Source organism: Oryctolagus cuniculus, chromosome 21, assembly GCF_964237555.1.
Source record: "Oryctolagus cuniculus chromosome 21, mOryCun1.1, whole genome shotgun sequence".
NCBI lineage: Eukaryota > Metazoa > Chordata > Mammalia > Lagomorpha > Leporidae > Oryctolagus > Oryctolagus cuniculus.
Genome location: NC_091452.1, coordinates 908,268 through 929,266, shown reverse-complemented (window position 1 = coordinate 929,266; position 20,999 = coordinate 908,268). Strand labels below are relative to the sequence as shown.

General features: G+C 51.7%; 1 protein-coding gene across 1 annotated transcript in view; it reads right to left on the bottom strand.

Moving 5' to 3' along the window:
- The window catches only part of POLE (DNA polymerase epsilon, catalytic subunit), a 65,576-nt gene that overhangs the window by 11,897 nt on the left and 32,680 nt on the right, over positions 1–20,999 (bottom strand). Inside the window, exons 26-40 of the mRNA XM_051836853.2 lie at positions 18,364–18,578; positions 16,814–16,916; positions 15,527–15,730; positions 12,686–12,898; positions 12,313–12,522; positions 12,008–12,151; positions 6,862–7,002; positions 6,493–6,646; positions 6,310–6,416; positions 5,923–6,099; positions 5,607–5,830; positions 5,252–5,472; positions 4,727–4,931; positions 2,039–2,212; positions 806–931 (exon numbers count right to left, since the gene is read on the bottom strand). Coding sequence (XP_051692813.1) covers positions 806–931; positions 2,039–2,212; positions 4,727–4,931; positions 5,252–5,472; positions 5,607–5,830; positions 5,923–6,099; positions 6,310–6,416; positions 6,493–6,646; positions 6,862–7,002; positions 12,008–12,151; positions 12,313–12,522; positions 12,686–12,898; positions 15,527–15,730; positions 16,814–16,916; positions 18,364–18,578 — 2,618 coding nt within the window. The remainder of the gene's footprint in view (positions 1–805; positions 932–2,038; positions 2,213–4,726; positions 4,932–5,251; positions 5,473–5,606; positions 5,831–5,922; positions 6,100–6,309; positions 6,417–6,492; positions 6,647–6,861; positions 7,003–12,007; positions 12,152–12,312; positions 12,523–12,685; positions 12,899–15,526; positions 15,731–16,813; positions 16,917–18,363; positions 18,579–20,999) is intronic.

The window sequence follows — 20,999 nt, the reverse complement described above, 5'->3', positions numbered from 1 at the left end:
TCCCGGTTACTCCTCTCCTGATCCGGCTTTCTGTTGTGGCCTGTGTCCTAAGAGGACAGCACAAGGGCTTGGGCCCCTGCACCCATGTGGGAGACCTGGAAGCTCCGGGCTCTGGCTTGAGATCGGCCCTGCTCCAGCTGTTGCGGCCATTTGGAGAATAAACCAGCAGATGGAAGACCTTTCTGTCTCTCCCTCTGTAACTCTACCTCTCAAGTGAATAAATAAAATCTTTAATAAAAAAAATTCCTAATTTCTCTCTTAGAAAAGGGCTTCGTTCACGGTCAGTGTAAATGCACCTTGGGTGTGTGAACTTCCCGTTACAAACTACAAAAGGAAAAGAAACTCTGCTATTGCTTTGTCTCCTATTCACAAATGGGAGTACCTGGCGTACGATGAGCACGGCCAGCCCAAGAAGAAGTCTCAGGAACGTGGCTTGGGGAAGCAGGCAGTGGCTGCTGTGTAAAAGTCGAAACCACAACACCCAGCTGCTATAGCTGCAGCTTTACATAGACCGAGCACCCTGCACTGCTGTTACCGGTGCCCAGCACACGGTGTACACGGACATGTGACGGAGCCCTCTCGCCCAAGGCAGTGCCCTAAATCTTCTGAGCTGAAGCAACACATCTGCAGTCTGCAACTCGCTACCACGCTCGGGCAGCGGTAGTCACGCTTTCCTACGCTGTTGTCGCGCTGTCCTTGATACCCGCTGTGCTCCTAAGGGCCTCCCCGGTCTAGCTACAGGGACACTCTGGCATCTCTCCAAAGTCATGGCAGGCTGCGTTGCCAGGGCTGTCCCTCACTCCACCTGTTGGTGATGTACTCCACGTAGGCAATCGCATCTTCAATCCGGCGCTTTTTTGTGCAGAGGATGATGCGGTTGAAGTTGGCATAGACGACTGAAGACCCCAGACGCTTGAACTCAGCGACGAGCCTGTGGAGCATGGAGGGGCCATGATGCACATGAAGCCAGAGAACACCGGGAGGAAAAAAATCCAAAGATTCCTAAGTAGAAAAACCTCCCAAATACAGCTAGAAACCACTAGTGGTAAAGAAAAACAAAGCTCTATGTGGCAGAAAACCACCATGAGGGCTGATGTTGTGGGCAGTAGCTTAGGCCACTGCTTGCGACACTGGCATCCCATATTGGGGTGCCAGCTGGAGTCCTGGCTGCTCTGCCTCTGACTCAGCTTCCTGCTGATATGCCTGGGAAAACAGTGGAACATGGCCCAATTATGTGGGCCCATCACCCATGTGAGACTAGGATGGATCTCCTGGCTTCAGCCTGGCCCACACTTGGCTGTTCAAGCCATTTGGGCAGTGAACCAGCACACGGAAGATCTCTGTCTCTCCTTATCTCTCTCTGCTTTTCAAAATAAATAAACAAATCTAATAAAACGAAACAAAAACAAGGTAGATTTGTCTTAAAAAAAAAACACGCCATAAATGAAGGCAAAAGGGTAATAAAAAACTGAGAAGAAAAAATGCAAGTTCTTATCACAGAAAGATAGCTACTTTTCATTCAATTTTTAACCAGAAAAAACCAACAAAACTACAGAAACATGGGTCAAGGACAGGAAGAGTAAATTGGCTCTTTCCAGCAGGTGGGCAGTGAGCCACGTGAGGCTGGGGTGGGACAGTGACAAGCCTCTGTGCTCTAACTGGCACTGGTCTGCTGCATCACCATCTCCATCAGCCTGGCAACCGTGATACTTCTATACCCACATGACGTTATGCGCAAGGCCCTTTGCTGATGTGTCATTTCCAAGAGCACAAGCCAGACACAGCCTAAACGTCCATTATTGTGGAACAGCCAGAAACAAATCCCAAGATACTCGATTAACACAACAAGCAAGGTGCATGACAATACTGTTCCATGACTTGTGCAAAAAAGAACAAACCATGATGTGGCCTCACTCTGAAAGGACGCACAGGCAAGGCAACAGTGGAGGCAAAGTTCTCCCCGGTCCTCTCAACTGCCAGGCGCCATGAATCCAGGGGCAGATCCACTTAGCACCCAGCCCGGGGGAGGCACACTCACTGCAGGAAGAGTTTCTTCATCATGTTGTGCAGTGTCCGGTGCAGGGCAGGGTCATGGAGCAGGGAGGACGGCGAGCGGATCCAGCGGTAAAAGTGCATCACCTGGTTGTCGGCGTAGACGTTGTGGTACTGTGTGATCTCCTTGACCCAGCCCACCACCATGCTCTTCAGAATCCTGAAAGGCAGGCAGGAGGAATCTCCACCAGCCCAACAGCTGCCCCCCAAAGCCCATCCCTTCACCCCAAACTAGCCTGGGCCTCAACGCAACTCCATGAAACTTCACTGCACGCTGGGCACTCTTGCCCTGTGGGTGGAGCACAGGGCGAGGTGCACAGCGAGGAACACGGCACCCGAACCCTCAGGAGGACCGAGCAGCCCCTCACCCACCTTACAGACTGGGCCCCACCATTCCCTCAGCCTGCCAGCTGTACCTCCCCCTCCCTCATTCCTGTCTTGTGTGGCCCAGAGACCGAGGACTGCCCTCCCTGCCCCGGGTCTCTAAGTAAGGATCCTTGCACCTGTTTCCTGTTGCAGTGAGCTACTGAACTGCCTGCCTCTGAAGAATCCAGAATATCAGGAACACAAGAGCAGCCATGCAGCACACACTGGACACGGCCCGACTAAAGCGCAAGGTCCATCTCCCAGGATAACCAAGTTCCCTATTTGAGGGCACTCTGGTCTCAAGTCAGATGACTGGGCCTTCCCACCAGGTGAAAGTATCCTGTGAAAGGCACATGTAGGGCCGGCAGTATGGTGTAGAATGCTAAGCGTCTGCCTGCCACACGGGCATCCGCATGGGCTCCTATTCGAGTCTCGGCTGCCCCACTTCTGATCCAGCTTCTGCTAATGTGCCTGGGAAAGCAGGGGAAGATGGCCCAAGTGCTCTGCATCCACGTGGGAGTTCCAGATGAAACTCTTGGCTTTAGCCTGGTCCAGCTCTGGCCATTGAGGCCATTTGGGGAGTGAACCAGTGTGGAAGACCTCTCTGTCTTTCCCTCTCTTTGTAATTCTGTCTTTCAAATGAAAATAGAATAAATAAATGGAGACTTCTTAAAAAAAAAATGGCACACCGGCGCCGCGGCTCACTAGGCTAATCCTTCGCCTTGCGGCGCCGGCACACCAGGTTCTAGTCCCGGTCGGGGCGCCGGATTCTGTCCCGGTTGCCCCTCTTCCAGGCCAGCTCTCTGCTGTGGCCCGGGAGTGCAGTGGAGGATGGTCCAGGTGCTTGGGCCCTGCACCCCATGGGAGACCAGGAGAAGCACCTGGCTCCTGCCATCGGATCAGCACAGTGCGCCAGCCGCGGCGGCCATTGGAGGGTGAACCAATGGCAAAAGGAAGACCTTTCTCTCTGTCTCTCTCTCACTGTCCACTCTGCCTGTCAAAAAAACAAAAGCAAAAACAAAACAAAACAAACAAACAAACAAACAACACAAGTAGACACCTTTATCCAGGCCCCTGCATCTCTCAGCAGGCAGAGCTGCTAGGTGTTCTGGAACTGCAGCCCAGTTCACTGCCTCTCACTGGTCTTTGGTGGAGAGCTGGGAACTTTACTGGGACTGGCAGCACAGAGGCCAGCGCCACATCCCTAAAACTTTCTTCATAAACACCCTGGGTAAATCGCCTGGGAGGACGCCTCACCCATACTAGGAAGTCCCTTTCCTCATTTTGCCATACACTCCCGACTCTGTCTACCTTTCAGGACTGAACTACCTGCCCCCCCCCACCCCCAAGATTTCTTTATTTATTTGAAAGAGTTACAGAGGCAGAGAGAGGTCTTCCCTATACTGGTTCACTCCCTAAACGGCAGCAACGGCCAGAAACAGGCCAATCTGAAGCCAGGAGCCAGGAGCGTTTTCTGGGTCTCCTGCACAGGTGAGGACTTGGGCCATCTTCCCCTGCTTTCCCAGGCCTTAGCAGAGAGCTGGATCAGAAGTGGAGCAGCCAGGACTCGAACTAGCGCCCATACGGGATGCCAGCACCACAGGCAGCAGCTTCACCTGTTCTGCCACTGCGCCACCCTGAACTACCTGCTCTTACGCCAAGACCTTCTGCTGGCCCCGACCACCTCCCTGCCTGTTTGAACACCCAGGCTCTGCTGAGTCCCCTCCTTCCTCTTGGAGAGCAATGACTGAGGAATGTTCTAGACTCACAGACTTGAGTGAATGCCAACCTCCACTCTCAACTGAGGCATGATCACAACCAGGTTACCCTCAGACGTCAGTTTCCTCATCTCTAAAATGGGGCATCATGGCACCACTTGCAGGGCTGTTGTGCGGACTGAGAGCACGAGTGTGTCCAGCATTCCCGTAAACTCCACCGCTCACACCGCCACTAGTGTCAGCAGGATCGCCCCTGGCTATGCCCCAAGCAGCAGGTACTGACAACAAGCTCAGCTCACTGGAGAGAGCCTGAGAACACACCTCTGGCCACACCAAGAAGTAACCATGGGTTATACCGCTGGTTGTTGGATGGTCAGAGGTGGGACCTAGATTGATTTTGCCTGTAACGAGGAAGGACATGTGTGTAGGGCCACAAAAACAAGGACTAAAGGGGGGAAACCTGGCCGGTTGGCAGTTTCAAGCTGCAGTGACTATTTTGGGAGACAGCTTCTGAAACAACAGCAGGAACAGGATTGCTTCCCGTGCCTTCCAGGGAGGTGCTGGGGAGAATAAGAGGGCTTGGGCAGCACCTGAACGTGCTGGGGCGGAGAGTTGTCTCGTCGTAGCTGGCTGGGGTGCTGGTGGCCTGATTGCCCGTGACCATTTCCTCCAAGGAGGCCTGGGGGACCGTGTCGAAGCTGACACCCAGGCTGTCGGCCCCCTCCATGTCGTTGACGTGGTGAGACTGAAGGATGGTGTTGACGGCCAGGTTCTGCACGTCCAGCTCCACACACACTGCAAGGGACACACTTCAGCCACACACCTGGGCCTCCTCCAGTGGTATCATCTCCCAGGTCTTGATCCCAGCCAACAGCGCCCCAAGAACAGTGAGTACGACCAAGGAGGGTCAGGGGAAGGCACTCATTCCCCAAGTGCGCTGGCCTCCCGGCTCCCCCAGGGCCCTGGCTCTCTGATTCCAGAACCCCTGCAGCCTCAGGTTCTGACCCACAAATTGAGCTAAGCCAGTCCCTGGCTGCTCTTGCCTCAAGAGAATGTCACTAAATGATAGAAACACCAGCTACGGCTCCGTGCCTCGCCCTCCACTGCACACTCACCTGTGGAGTAACAGCCTGAGCTGTTGATCTCCACGGTGGCTTGATCATCGAACTCCATAACGAGGCGGCTGTCGTCAGCCTCCTTCCCGCCCAGGTCAGGACGGGCTGTAGGAGACAGCCAGAGCAGGTGGTTGTGGCGCTGGAGGTGGCGGGCAAAGAAGAGGTCAGAGCCAAAGGTGGAGATGTCCTCTGGCAGATTCCCGATGGGAATGTGGAAGTACCTAGGCAGGGGCACAGGGTCAGCCTGGCCCACATGCCACAGACTGCTCAGGCTTGCCCTACCCAAAAACCACTCACCCGCCACAATGGGGCTGACCAGGGCCAGACAAGCCTGGTGCCTGGTCTCTGAGCTCACCTGCTCATCTCAAAGGCCTGCGACAGACAGGTGTCTAGGTTGAGGTAGTGTCGGATCATTCGCCGGGCGCCATGGCGCTGCCAGTCCAGGACTCCATAGCTGATCTTGTCAGCCACGCGGACAGGTACCAGCGGGAATTCCTCCAAGACGGGAATTTCACCTGTCAGCCGCCTTAGCTCCCAGCTAGACTGGATGGCCACCAGGGTGGGCCCTCGGCGCTCCTCCTGGGAAGGGACAAAAGGGAAGAGAGGACTTGGGTGGATCCAGCCCTGGGGATGTGTGTGTCCTGAGGCAGCAGGACCCCAACGGCTCTCACCTTGTAGGCAAGCAGGAAGCGCTGGACGGCTCTGCAGATGGTCTTCAAGTCGGTTTCCGCACGCACCTCAAAGGTGTGTTTAGGGGGCGGCAGGAGCTCGGGGCCTACCTTCTCCAGCAGGAGGCTGTGTTCCGCTGAATACAGGGCACTGAGATTTGGCATCTGGTTGCTGCGCACCTGGAAGAACGCAGCTGTGTCAGCTCCCGCCCCACTCAGGATGAAGCAGGGGTGATTTCCCACCTGTGCCATTCCACTCCTGATTCAGTGACTTCAGGGACTCACGGGAACAAGGCCAGGAGAGCTGGGCAGCCTGCTAGGAGGAAGCGTCCTGCTTCCCCAGACCCTGCCCCAACCCTTGCACTCCCGCAGCCCCTGGGCCAGACTCACTGTGTCCAGCACAAACACTGACGCTCTGCGCTGTGAGGGGACGAAGATCCCAAAGAGCGCCTTATGGCCCTGCGAGCGGTGGTACAGGTAGATGTGGCGGATACTCCCTACGGAAGGAAGGCGGCTGGTCACCTGAGAGGCCCCGAGGCAGTCTCATGCTGGGGCAGCTGAGGTGGGCTGTACCTGGCTCCAGGTAGCTGAACTGGGCCAGGGAACGCATCTCCAGGTGCTCCAGACCAAAAGTTTCGGCTTCCCAGCCTGAAAGGTGCCTCACCAGTTGCTTGTTGACCACACACACACAGCCCAGCTGCACAATGGCCCGGAACAACAACGGGACCTAAAAGAGGGGGGCGGACAGCAGCACGGGCTGACTGGGGGAAGGCCTGTAGCGCTGCCGGCTGGTCCTGGGACAGGAGGCTGTGTCCTCTTGGCACAGTCCCCTCCCCCAGGTCACCCCTGGCAGATTACCTGTAGGGTGGAGCCCCCCAGCCCATCCCTCATGTGGGTTTCTCTTCTCCTGCCTCAGTGCTGAGTGTGGCTGGGGAAAGTTACCTGAGTCTCGTATACACCCTCAATATCTGGTGCTGACAGCTCAGTATTGATCTCGTTGATGTGTTCCTGGTACAGCTCCTCTGGCACCGAATACTCATAGAGATTATAGACCACGTTGGAACGAGGAAGGACTCGGTTCACCTGGTGACAACGCAGTGATCTGACCTCATTACACAGCTTGAGTGGTGTACTGTGTTCAGGTAAATGCCTTGTCTACCGGCATTCCGCTGCCCTCAGCAATTCCACTGTCCACTGAAGGCCAGCTCAGCTAAAACCTCTGGACATAGTTTTATAGTTTTTATTATTTTATTTATTATTTACTTGAATGGCAGAGAGAGAGAGAGAGAGAAAGAGAGAGAGAGAGAGAGAGAAACTCCCCAAATGCTCACTGGGACACACTGAAGCAAAGAGCCCAGAACTCCATCCAGGTCACCCATGTGGTTGGCAAGGACCCAAATACTTGAGCCATCACCTGCTGCCCCCACCCCCACCCCAGAGTGCATTTTAGCAAGAAGCTGGATTGGAAGTGGAACAGGAACTTGAAGCCAGGCACTCCGATATGGGATGTGGGCATTCCAAGTGGAATGTTAACCACTGTGCCATAATACCTGACCCTAGGACACTTTTTTTTCCCCAAAGATTTATTTATTTACTTGAAAGGCAGAGTTACAGAGAGCAGAAAAAGACAGAGAGTCTTCCATCTGCTGGTTTATTCCTCAGATGGCCGCAATGGCCAGAGCTATGCCAATCTGAAGCCAGGAGCCAGAAGCCTCTTCCGGGTCTCCCATAAGGGCGCAGGGGCCCAAGGACTTAGGTCATCTTCCACTGATTTCCCAGGCCATAGCAGAGAACTGGATTGGAAGTGGAGCAGCTGGGACCTGAACTGGCGACCATAAGGGATGCCAGCATCGCAGGCCACAGCTTTATCCACTATACCATGGCGCCAGCCCCCACATTTTATTTTCTATTTTAGTATTTATTTTCGTAAGATTTATTTATTTGAAAAGCATAAATACAGAGAAGTGGGGGGAGAGAGAGAGAGCCTCTGGTCTGGGGCCAAAGCTAGGAGCCAGGAGCTTCATCCAGGTCTCTCACATGAGTACAGGGGCCCAAGCACTTGGGTCATCTTCCACTATTTTCCCAGGTGCATTAGCAGGGACTCAAACTGGCTCCCATATGGGACGCTGACACTACAGATGGTGGCTTAACCTTCTATGCCACAGTGTTGGCTCCTATTTAAGTTTTTAAAAAATTATTTGAAAGAGAAAGAGAGAGGTTGGGAGATTAATGGATTCCATCTGCTGGTTCCACTCCCAAAATGCCTTCAACAGCTGGGGCTGGGCCAGGCGAAGTTTTAGAAACAATGTGTCCACCAGTAGGTGAGCAGCAGAGTAAGCTTAGCCACATTCACAGTGCAGTGCCACGAAACCTTGAGGTCTACATTTCTATGCACTGATTTGGTGTGACTTGTACAATAAAACTGTTGTGTTCAAAAAATACACAGTACAGAATCATGTATATAGTACACTTCTATGTGTAACAAAGTTTATAGCTGTATTTGCTCATTTTTTACAGAAGCAGCTAAGAAGATAAACCAGAAACTAGTGAAAATGGTTACCAATATGTACAGGGTGGGGAAACAGGGTGAGACATAGAAACTTCTTGGTGTTCGCTCACATGGGAAACCCTGATGGAGTTCCTGGCTTCTGACTGCAGTCTGGCCCAGCCCCAGCTGTTGCAGCCATTTGGGAAGTGAACCAGAGGACAGAGGACAGAAAGTGGTTTTTCTCTCTGTGTCTACCTCTCTGTCACTCTTTCAAATAAACAAATGTTAAAAAAAAAAAAAAAAAAAAAACCAACCTAGCTGTTTATTAATGTGATACTGCAATTCCACAATACTTATTTTAAAAAATTTATTTATTCAAAAGGCAGAGTGACAGAGAGGGAGGAGAAGAAGAGACAGCTATTCCATATACTGGTTCACTCCCTAAATGACTGGAACAGCCAGGTTGGGTCAGGTGGAAGAAAAGAGCAAGGTGTCCCAGTGGGCGGCAGAGGCCGTCTTCTGCTGCTTTCTCAGGTGTATTAGCAGGGCGCTGGATCAGAAGTGGAGCAGCCGGGAGCTGAACTGGTGCTCCAATACGCGGGCACTGTAAGTTACAGCTTAACCTGCTGTACTACAACACGAGCCCCTCCAGAATACTTCTGAAAAGAGAACTCAAGGCCCAAACAAAAGCAAAAATAGTGTTTAACTTAGCAGTTTTAGGGACCGGTGCCGTGGCTCACTTGGTTAATCCTCTGCCTGTGGCGCCGGCATCCCATATGGGTGCTGGGTTCTAGTTCTGGTTGCTACTCTTCCAGTCCAGCTTTCTGCTTGGCCCGGGAAAGCACTGGAGGATGGCCCAAGTGCTTGGGCCCCTGCACTTGTATGGGAGCCCAGGAGGAAGCACTTGGCTCCTGGCTTCGGATCGGCGTAGTTCCGGCTGTAGTGGCCATTTAGGGGGTGAACCAATGGAAAGAAGACCTTTCTCTGTCTCTCTCTCTCCCTGCTAATTGTCAAATTAAAAAAAAAAAACTTAGTTTTATTGTTTTTAGTAATGTGATATAATTTTAAAAACTATTATATACAACATAAAGCAAATATATATATACATATATATATGGAGGTGTTTTTTTTTCCCCCCCGACGGGCAGAGTGGACAGTGAGAGAGAGAGAGACAGAGAAAGGTCTTCCTTTTCCGTTGGTTCACCCCTCAATGGCCGCTGCGGACAGCGTACTGCGCTGATCTGAAGCCAGGAGCCAGGTGCTTCTCCTGGTCTCCCATGTGGGTGCAGGGCCCAAGGACCTGGACCATCCTCCACTGCACTCCCGGGCCACAGCAGAGAGCTGGACTGGAAGAGGAGCAACCGGGACAGAATCTGGCGCCCCGACTGGGACTAGAACCCAGTGTGCCGGCGCCACAGGCGGAGGGAGGATTAGCCTATTGAGCCGTGGTGCCAGCCTATATATAAATGTTATCATTAATAATAATCAAGACTTTCAGATTTTCTAGTAATATGAAATGAGTAGATATAAAAATCAAAGGAGGGGCCAGTGCTATGGTGTAGCAGGCAAAACTGCCACCTGCAGTGCTGGCATACTATATAGGTACTGGTTTGAGACCCGGGTGCTCCACTTTGACCCAGCTCTTTGCTATGGCCTGGGAAAGCAGTAGAAGATGGCCTAAGTCCTTGAGCCCCTGCACCCACATGGGAGACCTGGAAGAAGCTCCAGGCTCCTGGCTTCTGATTGGTCCAGCTCTGGCCATTGTGACCATCTGGGGAGTGACCTAGCGGAAGGAAGACTTCTCTCTCTGCCTCTATGTAACTCTGTCTTTCAAACAAATAAATCTTAAAAAATGAAAAGAATGGCAAATGGGAACAATTAGTATAGATGCACTATTTTTTTTTAAGATTTACTTTTATTTGGAAGGCAGAGTTACAGAGAGGCAGAGGCAGAAAGAGAGGTCTTCTATCCACTGGTTCACTCCCGAGATGGCTGCAATGGAAGAGGTTTTGCCAATCCAAAGCCAGGAACCAGGAGCTTCTTCTGGGTCTCTCAGATGGGCACAGAGGCCCAAGGACTTGGCCATCTTCTACTGCTTTCCCAGGCCATAGCAGAGAGATGGATAGGAAGTGGAGCAGCTAGGACTTGAACCGGCACCCAAATGGGATGCCAGCACTGCAGGCGGTGGCTTTACCCACTACGCCACAGTGCAGGCCCCACACTATGATTTTTATAGATGCTTCCTGGCCCTGTCTCTGAAGGAACTGAAGGTAAGCAACACCCTTGTGTCCTGCTCTTGGTTTCAGCAAAATCTCCAACAGAGACTGGCAGAGACTTCCCTGACGAATGGCAAATTCCACGTCTATGGAAGGCAAAGTACGCAAGGTCTTCAAAAAGTTAATGGAAAACGTGTATTATGAAAATATTACACATCGGTTTCTAAAGTTTTTGCCCCAATATAAACTTATCTCTTGATGCCATTTTTCCATGAACCTAGCCTAGGACATCTCAGTGGCCAAAATCCAAGGAGTGCTGACTGTCAGAAGCACGTCAAGGAGTTGGGGGCCAGCTTGCAGGGATCCTGCAGTGCCATTTGGGACCATTTGAGCTAAAAAACATGCTGACTGCCCAAAGAGTCCACTCTGGGATGCTACTAACTGAAGCTCTAGGAAGCCACGCGCATCTCAGTTAGGAACACAGACATCAGACCACTGCTTGTATGGAGGGAGGGGGAGAAGAGCGCTCTGAGTCGACAGAGTGTGGGAGACACAGGCTTATTTCTCCATCAAAACCAACGGAACCGCACATTTAAAACCTGCACTTGGGGCCATCACTGTGGTGCAGCAGGTTAAGCCACGGCCTATAGCACCGACATACCATATGGGTGTCGGTTTGAGCTATGGCTGCTCCACTCTTGATCCATCTCCCTGATAATGTGCCTGGGAAAGAAGCAGAGGGCAGTCCAAGTACTTAGGCTCCTGCACCCTCGTGGGCCCAGCCCAGGTCATTGTGGCCATTTGCAGGAGAAAGACAAGCTCCCAGCTCCTGGCTTTGGATTGGCCTGGCTCCGGCATTGTGGCCACCTGGGGAGTGAACCAGTGGATGGAAGACATCTCTCTTTCTACCTCTTGTAATTCCACCTTTCAAATAAATAAATAAATACTAAAAAAAAGAAAGAAAAAGAAAACACCCTGTTATATGGAAGAAGCCTGGCAAGGCCACAGAGAAATTTATTTATATCCCCACAGAAGGGCTATGGAGACAGTCTGTAGCTTCTACAGTGTCTATCCAGTCCACTCCCAGCTGCATGACATCAGACAAAGAAAGATGCACCAGTTCCCTAGGACAACACCAGCAGCTCCCATGTCTGGGCATTCACCCCAGCCCAGGCCCTGTGCCCAGTGCTCAAGGACATCACTTCCGAATAATTCTCACAAAAACCCCACCATGATCCTCAGGAGATGGAGGCTCGAGGCTGTACAACACCACCTTTGGGTCTACAAAGCCTGCCCTCCAGGCCAACTCTCTGCCATGCAGAGACCACCTCAGGGGCTGCAGGCAGGGGACTACAGCGACTTACAACACCCACGCCCTCCTTACCTTTCGATAGGAAGGCCCCTCCTCCACTTTGGCCACTCGCTGGTTCACGTAGAACACACGGGGAATACTCAGCTTGATGCAGTGCAAGTCACTGCCAACGACAGCCCACAGCCTAAACAGGCCAGCCTGGCTGGTCTCACTGATCTGAAGGAAATGCAGAACACACGACACATCAGCCCCGTCCCAAGCACAAGTGCTCAGGTCTCCCAGTTGGGCAGAAAGCTAGAAAGCTCGCTTCCTCACCCCCACCCCCTGGCAGCAGGCCCAGGGCCAGCTGGACACATGCTGCTCTCAGGGTGTCCTACCTGTACAATCTGCCATGGAAGGTCCAGAACACTGCGGGCAGTTCTTCGCAGGAAGCTCCCCAGCCCTGTCGCAGACCTGTCTCGAACGGCTGTGAGCCTCGAAGCACCTTCCTCCAGCTCTGAACGCCGCCTCTTCCTGCGGGCCATGCGCTGCCGGGCCTGCAGCTGCCACTTCTTCTTGTGGAAGCGGAGCCAGACCAGCCACTCCTCCTGGACAGAGGAAGACAAGGATGGCACATGGTGCAACAGCAGCTCTCTCAGCCTCTGCACTTCCCAGTGCTCTGTGACCACCTCTCCAGGGTTCAGGACCCATGCGAGGGTTCCTGGGAGAGACCACTACCCTCCACCCCAGCCCAGCCTCCCGGCTTCTTACCTGGGTGGTTCCAAGTGCAGGTGGCTGCCCCAGGACCTCCTGCCAGGGCACAGTCAGCGCAAGGTCCTGGGACTCCTCCTGGCTCTCCCACAGGATTCGCTTCCTCTTGGTGGCAACAGGGACAGCTGAAGGGGGCAGTTTTGGGAGGCCAAAGTCCTCCATGTCAGGAGCACCTGGCCTTGGACTGCCTTCAGGAACCTGTGCTGTTATAACCTAGAAAGACACAACTGAGCCTTAAAACACAGGTTCTTGGGGTCAGTGCTGTGGCTAGTGGGTAAAGCTGTTGCCTGCAGTGCTGGCATCCCATATGGGCACCTGTTCGTGACTTGGCTGTTCCACTTCCAATCCAGCTCTCCTCTTTGGCCTGGGAAAGCAGTAGAAGAAGGCCCAAGTGCTTGGGCCCCTGCACCTACGTGGGAGACCTGGAGGAAGCTCCTAGCTTTGGCTCGGCCCAGCTCCGGCCATTGCGGCCATTTGGGGAGTGAACCAACAGATGGGATACCTCTCTCTCTCTCTCTCTGCCTTTCAAATAAATAAATTAATTTAAAAAAAACCAAAAAAACAAAAAAAACAAAAAAACTCAAGTTCTTGTCCCTGTGAATTCTACTTCTAAAAATCCGACGTAAGTACACCACCTGAAATGCATTAATTTTTAAGTTTATTTATTTGAAAGGTATAGTTACAGAGATAAGAGAAACCCCCTCCTCCAAGTCTTCTATCTGGTGGTTCACTCCCAAAACGGCTGCAACGGTAGGGATTGGGCCAGGCTGAAGCCCGGAGCCTGGAACTCCATCTGGATCTGTCCCGTGAGTGCAGGGGCCCAAGTAGCTGGGCCATCTTCTGTTGCCTTCCCAGGCACATTAGCAGGGAGCTGGATCAGAAGGTGAGCGGTTGGGACTCAAACTGGTGCTTACACAGGATGCCAGCACTGCAGGAAGTGGCTTAACCCTCTGTGCCAGCACTGGTTCCTAGCGCCCCTTTTCATAAGAAGCACAAGGCTGTACGCAGGAGGCACAGCCCTGCGCTGGGGAGCAGCTCCATCCCCGACATTTCTACTGCACATCCACGTACCAAGGCCCAGCTCAACCTTGCATAAGCAGTAGCACACGTGCACACCCTCCTGCAGCCTGTTTGTCCCTTCAGCATCTCTGCCAGGCCCACGCCTCCCGGCTGCCAGGAGGTATTCCTCCACACAAACCAGCTGATGTGTGGGTCTCTGCAGATGAACAGCTCCTACTCACCAAAGATGCCTGGTTACGTTCTTTAAAGATGTATTTACTTATTTGAAAGTCAGAGTTACACAGAGAGAGGAGAGGCAGAGAGAGAGAGAGAGAGAGAAGTCTTCCATTTGCTGGTTCACTCCCCAGATAGCCACAACAGCCGGAGCTATGCCGATCCAAAGCCAGGAGCCAGGAGCTTCTTCTGGGTCTCCCACAAGGGTGCAGGGGCCCAAGGACTTGGACCATCTTCTGCTTTCCCAGGCCATAGCAGAGAGCTGGATTGTAAGTGGAGCAGCCAGGATATGAATCGGCGCCCACATGGGATGCCTGCACCACAGGCAGCGGCTTTACCCACTATGCCACAGCTCTGGCCCTGCCTGGTTACTTCCACCTCACACTGCAGAGTTCCTACTTCTCCGTGTTTCCACATTTGAGGTTACCAAACTTACTTGGTTTTGGTATCTAAAATATTTCATGTTGTATTCACCTAATTATTGAGGTCAAGTATTACTGAGGTCACCTGCGCATACAGTCTTCCAAAATGGTCCAATGCCCCCACCTCCTGACATTCACACCCTGTGAGAGTCCCACTTCCCCACCAACTGTGGGTGGGATGCAGTGACTGGCCTTTGAGGAACAGATTTCTAACAAAAGTGACAGGCTGTCATTTCTGATATCAGTCATAAAATCTGACTTCTGCCTCCTGGCACTCTGTGGCTCCCATCAAATGTCTCTTCTGAAGAAGCCACGTTGCAAGCAGCTCTACATGATGAGCCCTCTGCCATTTCTTCCCAAGCATCGCCCCGTGTCCAGCAGAGGCTGAGCCAGGGCAGCGCACTGTCTGCCTTCTGAGACGAGCAGCAGGCGTCATGGAGACTGGTGAGCAGGTGGGAGAGCGGGGGTGTGCAGGAAGATGGGAGACAGTGAGCAGAGTGAGCCTGGACTGGGGCTGATCCCAGAATGGGCAGCTGCTGCTAGGGCGGCACCACCTGGCCTGCCCTGAATGACAGACTTCCTAGGACCCTGGATCTACACGTTCTCCCTGGAACAGAAACGCAACCTCAGGAGCCGTTATTGGCGGGTACAGCAGGTCAAGCCACACCTGTGACACTGGCATCCCGCACTGTACTGCTTCCTGCTAATGCATGGGCCCCTGTCATCTGTGTGGGGAGATGACCCAGGTGAAGTTTCTGCTCAGCTTGGCTGCTGTGGCCACCTAGGGGGTGAGTCTGTGACTAGAAGACTTCTGCCTCTCGCACTCTCTTCCTGTCATTCTGCCTTTCAAGTAAGTAAATGATACCCTTCACAGTGATCAACACTGCACCCACGGAAGACCTGGAAGAAGCTCCTGGCTCCTGGCTTCAGCTTCAGCTTGACTCAGCGCTGGCTCCTGCGGCCACTGCAGCCATTGTGGGGTGAACTAGCAGACGGCAGGGCTCTTTCTCTCCCTTTCTCAATGTAACTGACTTTCAAATAAACAATGAATCTTCTAAAAAATCATTTCATAGACTTAAATATCTCACAAAACTACAGACCGTGGCTCGAGGGCCTTAGCACCCTGAGTGCCTCGGGGATTCGCCCAGCCCAGCACTGTGGTCTCTGCTGGACTGAGCCCCATTACCTGTCTCTTGCCTTCAAGAACAAAGAGCTCACTGATCTTCTTCTGCTTGTAGACGTCAGTCTTCTCCAGCAGCTTCTTGTGCAGCCAGTCAGGGTGCTTGACACGCGGCACTGGGTTCTTCACCTGCTGCAAGGCCGCAGGGATTGTGATGATCTTCTGGATGGCGCTTCCCAGCCGCTCGATGTAGTAGTCCCAGTCCAGAATCTGAGGGCGCAGGAAAGGGCAATGAGAAAAGAGCAATGGCAGCCACGATTTGTGCTGCAGCTGCCTGCCGCATTGTAGGGCAGAGGGTCAAGTGGACACTTGGTACACTTGTGTCCCACATAAGAGTGCCTTTCGATTCCTGGCTCCTCCACTTGTTTTCCATCTAATGCATCCTGGGAAGCAACAGATAATGGCTCAGGTGCTTGGGTTCCTGCCACTCTGATGGGAGACCAGGATGGAGATCGTGGCTCCTGTCCTTGGCCTAGCTTAGCACTGGCTGTCCTAGGCATCTGAGGAGTGAGCCGGTGGATGGAGTTCTCTCCCTCTCTCTCTCTTTCAAATAAATCTTCAAACAAAACAAATCAAAACTTGATGCTGAGCATTGCTAAACACTTTGTGTTTTATTTACTTTTGAAACAAGGTGCCTGTTTCAGAGAGGAAGAAACAGGCAGAGCACACACGTGACTCCCAGGGGCACCGCAAGCAGCAGGTGGCTGAGCCAGCACCCTGCTGGCTTAGTCAGCACCTTAGTCGTAGTCAGTCCAAGAGCCTCCCCGATGTTCAGCTTTTTCAGTTGTGCCCTAAAATGTTATGATTTCCTCCCCTTTAATGTATTAGGAGGGAGGAAGTCAAGAGTGAAGACTCCAAGCAAAGTGACTTGAGCCGGGTATATTCGGTCTAACTTGTCTCCTGAACTTAAGACAAAACAAACGAAAAACCTGTATTCAATTTGTTAAACAGCTTTCTGTTTTAAAAAACCTGATTCATCTGAGAGGCAGCGAGAGATCTCGACAGGCAGCCAAATTCTCATCCTCTGGTTTACTCCCCACATGCCTACAATGGCCTCCGGCTGGCGCTGAAGCTGGGAGCCAGGTACTCCATCCAGGTCTCCTACAACAGAGGCAAGGACCCAATTTCTTGAGCCACCATCTGCTGCCTGCCAGGGTGCACATTAGCAAGAAGCTGGAACTGGAAGTGGAGCAAGGACCCAGGGGTTCCAATATGGGATGGGTTTGTCCCCCCACTGGCCAAACGCCCACCCACTGCCAGATTCCCAGAGGAGGAAGGAACGCTGGCACTCACTGTCCGGATATCAAAGTCCTGAAGGGAAGAGCTCCTAAGCCACTTCCGGAGAAAGTGCTTCCTCACCGTGGGCTCTGCTTGGAAAATGGCAAGTGGGATGGCCCTGGACGAGAAAAGCAGCACAAAACTCACGTTAAAAAAATCACCCTAAATCCAATTATAATTTTGTTTTTTAAAAAAGCTAGTTTTTAATTTATCTGATAGAGACAGTCACAGATGTTTCATCTACTGGTTCACACCCCAAATGCCCACAATAGCTGAAACTGAGCCTGCAACTCAATCCGGTCTCCCACAGGGGTGGTGGGGACCCATGTACTTGAGTCATCACCTGCTGCCTGCCCAGGTGCCCATATCAGGAAGCCGGAACTGGAAGCAGACAGGACTCAAATCCAGGATACGGGCATCCCAGGCAGTGTCCTAACCACTGCATCAAACATCTGCCTCCAGTTGCAATTCTTATTAACTGTACATGGACATAGGTTTTGTAACCTACATTTAAATTTAATGTTGTGCTGTACAAACTGTGCCTTGCAACATTCAGTAACTATGCAATGTTCTATCGTAATAAAACACTGTCATTTAATGCATGTCCCTCCACTGCTAGCCATTTACTTTGTGTCTAGAGTTTAGCCCCTGGTAACAGCGGTTTACAAATGTCCTCATATACATTACATATTCACTTACATATGTAAGTAACCATTTCTAAGATGCTATTCATTGCATAAAATACAGAAGAGCCAGGCTGCATTCTTGGAAGAGTGAGTCAATTTTCATGTCACTAGCAAAGCAACTGGCAAGTGCCAATATTTCTTTGTTTCACTGCAGGAAATGTTTTCTTATTGTGAAAAATTATAAAGAAACCTAGAGAGCACACAGCAAAAATCTGTGTATCTGCCAAGCTCCATCAAGCTCCAGTGTTCTCCTTTTACTTCCTATGCAAAATAAGATGAGGGTGACTGAAGCCCTGTACAGCCTCCCACCTGTCCCCCCCTCAACGAGTAAACATGACCCTTACTCTGATGTATATTAGCCCCAGGCAAGCATGTGTGTGACCATAAAAGATAGCAGTTCCATGGTTTCAAATTCCACACAGATGTAATTCTACATGTCAGCCTGCAGCCTGCTATCTGGCCCAGTACCTTCAAGGCCAATCAGTGCTGGAACCTTCAGCTGCATTTCAGTACTCTGAACTCCCATGCATTTTACTGCCTACAAACACATTCATCGATTTTTGACTGCTAGACTCAAACTTGGTACTAAACACAATGCAGTGTGTGAGGTCAGTGCAGGGCAGTGCCACGTGGTGGGTAAATCACACATCCTCCACTTGCACACCCTGCCAGTTTCCTCTCCAGGCAACAACTGGAGGCCCCAGCAAGGCCTTCCTAGTACTTGATCTGCAGGAGTTGAAGACCCACCCTTCCTTGGCTCAACATCTAACTCTCCCACATTCTTTCTAAGGAAACTGCTCGCTGTGGCAAGACGCCAGAGGCCCTTCAACAGGCACAAGTTTTCAAAACCAGCACCCAAATCCGTAAGGAAGCTCTCACCTCTCAGTGACAGGAGAGCCCTCGGGCTTGCGGGAGATGATATAGCGGCAGCTGAGCCCTGCATCCTTGACCATCTGGTCTCCCAGGAACTCGGCCAGGCGCTTCGCTGTGCTGATGGATGTGGACTTCTGTTCTCCGTAATCTTCCAGCTTCCGAGACATGGAACGGTTCTCAGAGATCAGCTCAAACAGCTCGGCGTCAGGCATGTTGGCAGCCTGAGGGAGGGATGCAGCTGGTCAGAGTAAGCTCTGTACTTTCAAAGGGCCATTTCATGCTACCACATGGCAATATTTGAAAACTTTAGCTTTCATTACCTGCACAAAATGTCAAGAAACATTTATGAGGCAATAAGCGCCAATACTAGCACAGAGAAGCAGCCAAACAAGGGAGGAGACTAGGAGGATGCTCAGGGAAGGACGGAAGGAGGAATGATTTAAATGAAGAAGCAAGGAAGAGAAGGACCGTCTGACCAGGCAGAGTCCACATTTCCCAGGACTGGCAGTCACCCGCTGTGGCTCAGCAACTCAGAAGGCGGACCTGTGGGGTGGGTGTTGTGGTGCAGCCAGTTAAGCTGCTGCTTGGGACACCCATAACCCCTACTCTTCTGACACAGTGCCCCAGCTCACATGCCTGATGACGGCTCAAATACTTGAGTACCCACCACCCACAGGAGGGACACGGACGGAGTCCTGGCTCTTGGCTTCAGCCTGGCCCAGACCTGGCTGTTGTGGCCATTTTGGGAGTGAACCAGTGGATGGAAGATTTCTGTGTGTCACTCTTTCAAATAAATAAATCAAAAAAAGAACAAAGTGAATTTGAGACTAAGGTCAAGGTGAGATCTACTGACTCATGTTGTATCAAAGACTGTATCAGGACCTGTTATGGACCAAATTATATTTTCCCAAAACTTCTGTGTTGAAGTCCTGATTTCTAGTACGCCCGAAAGTGGCTGTATTTGGAGACAGGGCCTTTAAAGAGTTGATTAAACTCAGATCTGACACTAGAGTGGCCCTAAAGCCAATGTGCCGGATGTCACAAGAAAGACACAAAGAGACACCAAGTATGCACTGGTAGAGAGAAAAGACCAGGTGAGCAGGTGGACATCTGCCAGCTAGGGCAAGGGGCCTCAGGAGGCACCAACTCTGACAGCATACTGACTTTGCACTTCCACTCCCCAGACTGTAAGAAAATAAATTTTTCTTGCTTAAGCCAATCAGCTGGGACATTTTGTTACAATAATCACAGCAAACTAACACAGGGTTAAGTTTGAGAGCCTGCTTCTCAGATCTCGGACAGCTGAATATCCTGTCACTTCCCAAACCAGAGCTCCTGGGTTCAGCCCAGTTCTGCATAGAGGAAAGTACATGAGCTCTTACACTAACTGTTCCTGCGTTCTTACAGTTCTCCATCATTTTAATAAAGGTGCGATTCTGGCATAATCAATCCCTCCAAGATCAAATTTCCTCACTTATAAAGTTAGACTGGTATCTTTCCTGCAATGTTCTTTTTTTTTTTTTTTTAAGATTTATTTTTTATTTATTTGAAAGACAGGGTTATAGAGAGAGGTAGAGACAGAGAGAGAGGTCTTCCATCCGCTGGTTCACTCCCCAAATGGCTGCAACAGCTGGAGCTGAGCTGACCTGAAGTCGGGAGCCAGGAGCAGGGCCCCAAAGACTAGGGCCATCTTCTTCTTCTTTTTTTTTTTTTTTGACAGGCAGAGTGGACAGTGAGAGAGAGAGAGAGAGAGAGAAAGGTCTTCCTTTGCTGTTGGTCCACCCTCCAATGGCTGCCGCGGCCGGTGTGCCACGCTGACCCGATGGCAGGAGCCAGGTACTTATCCTGGTCTCCCATGGGGTGCAGGGCCCAAGCACTTGGGCCATCTTCCACTGCACTCCCTGGCCACAGCAGAGAGCTGGACTGGAAGAGGGGCAACTGGGACAGAATCCGGCGCCCTGACCGGGACTAGAACCCAGTGTGCCGGCGCCGCAAGGCGGAGGATTAGCCTAGTGAGCCGCGGCGCTGGCCTTTTTTTTTTTTTTTTTTTTTTTTTTTTAATTTTTTGACAGGCAGAGTGGACAGTGAGAGAGAGAGACAGAGAGAAAGGTAGGGCTATCTTCTACTGCTTTCCAAGGCCATAGCAGAGAGCAGAGAGTGGAGCAACCAGGACCAGAACCAGCGCCCATATAGGATGCCAGCACTTCAGGCTGGGGCTTTAACCCGCTGTGCCACAGCACTGGCCCCAGCAATGTTGATGTAAAGATCAAACAATATAACTACCCAAAACCTCTAGCAGACAATCATTGTAGTTCTTCCTGTTGTCATCGTTGTTGATGTTTACCAGTGTTATGTGTTCATTTTGTGGCTGTTAGAATTTTTGTCTTTCAGAGAAATACTGTCTTCTGGGACCACTGATTAAAATGGTTAAGGGATGGAAAGTGAGAATGAAACAAGCCGAGGGGCCAGAGCTGTGGCAGAGCAGGTTAACGCCCTGGCCTGCAGTGCTGCCATCCCATATGGGCACTGGTTCGCGACCCGGCTGCTCCTCTGCTGATCCAGCTCTCTGCTATGGCCTAGGAAAGCAGTAAGGAGACAGCCCAACTCCTTGGGTGTTGGAGACCCAGAAGAAGCTCCTGGCT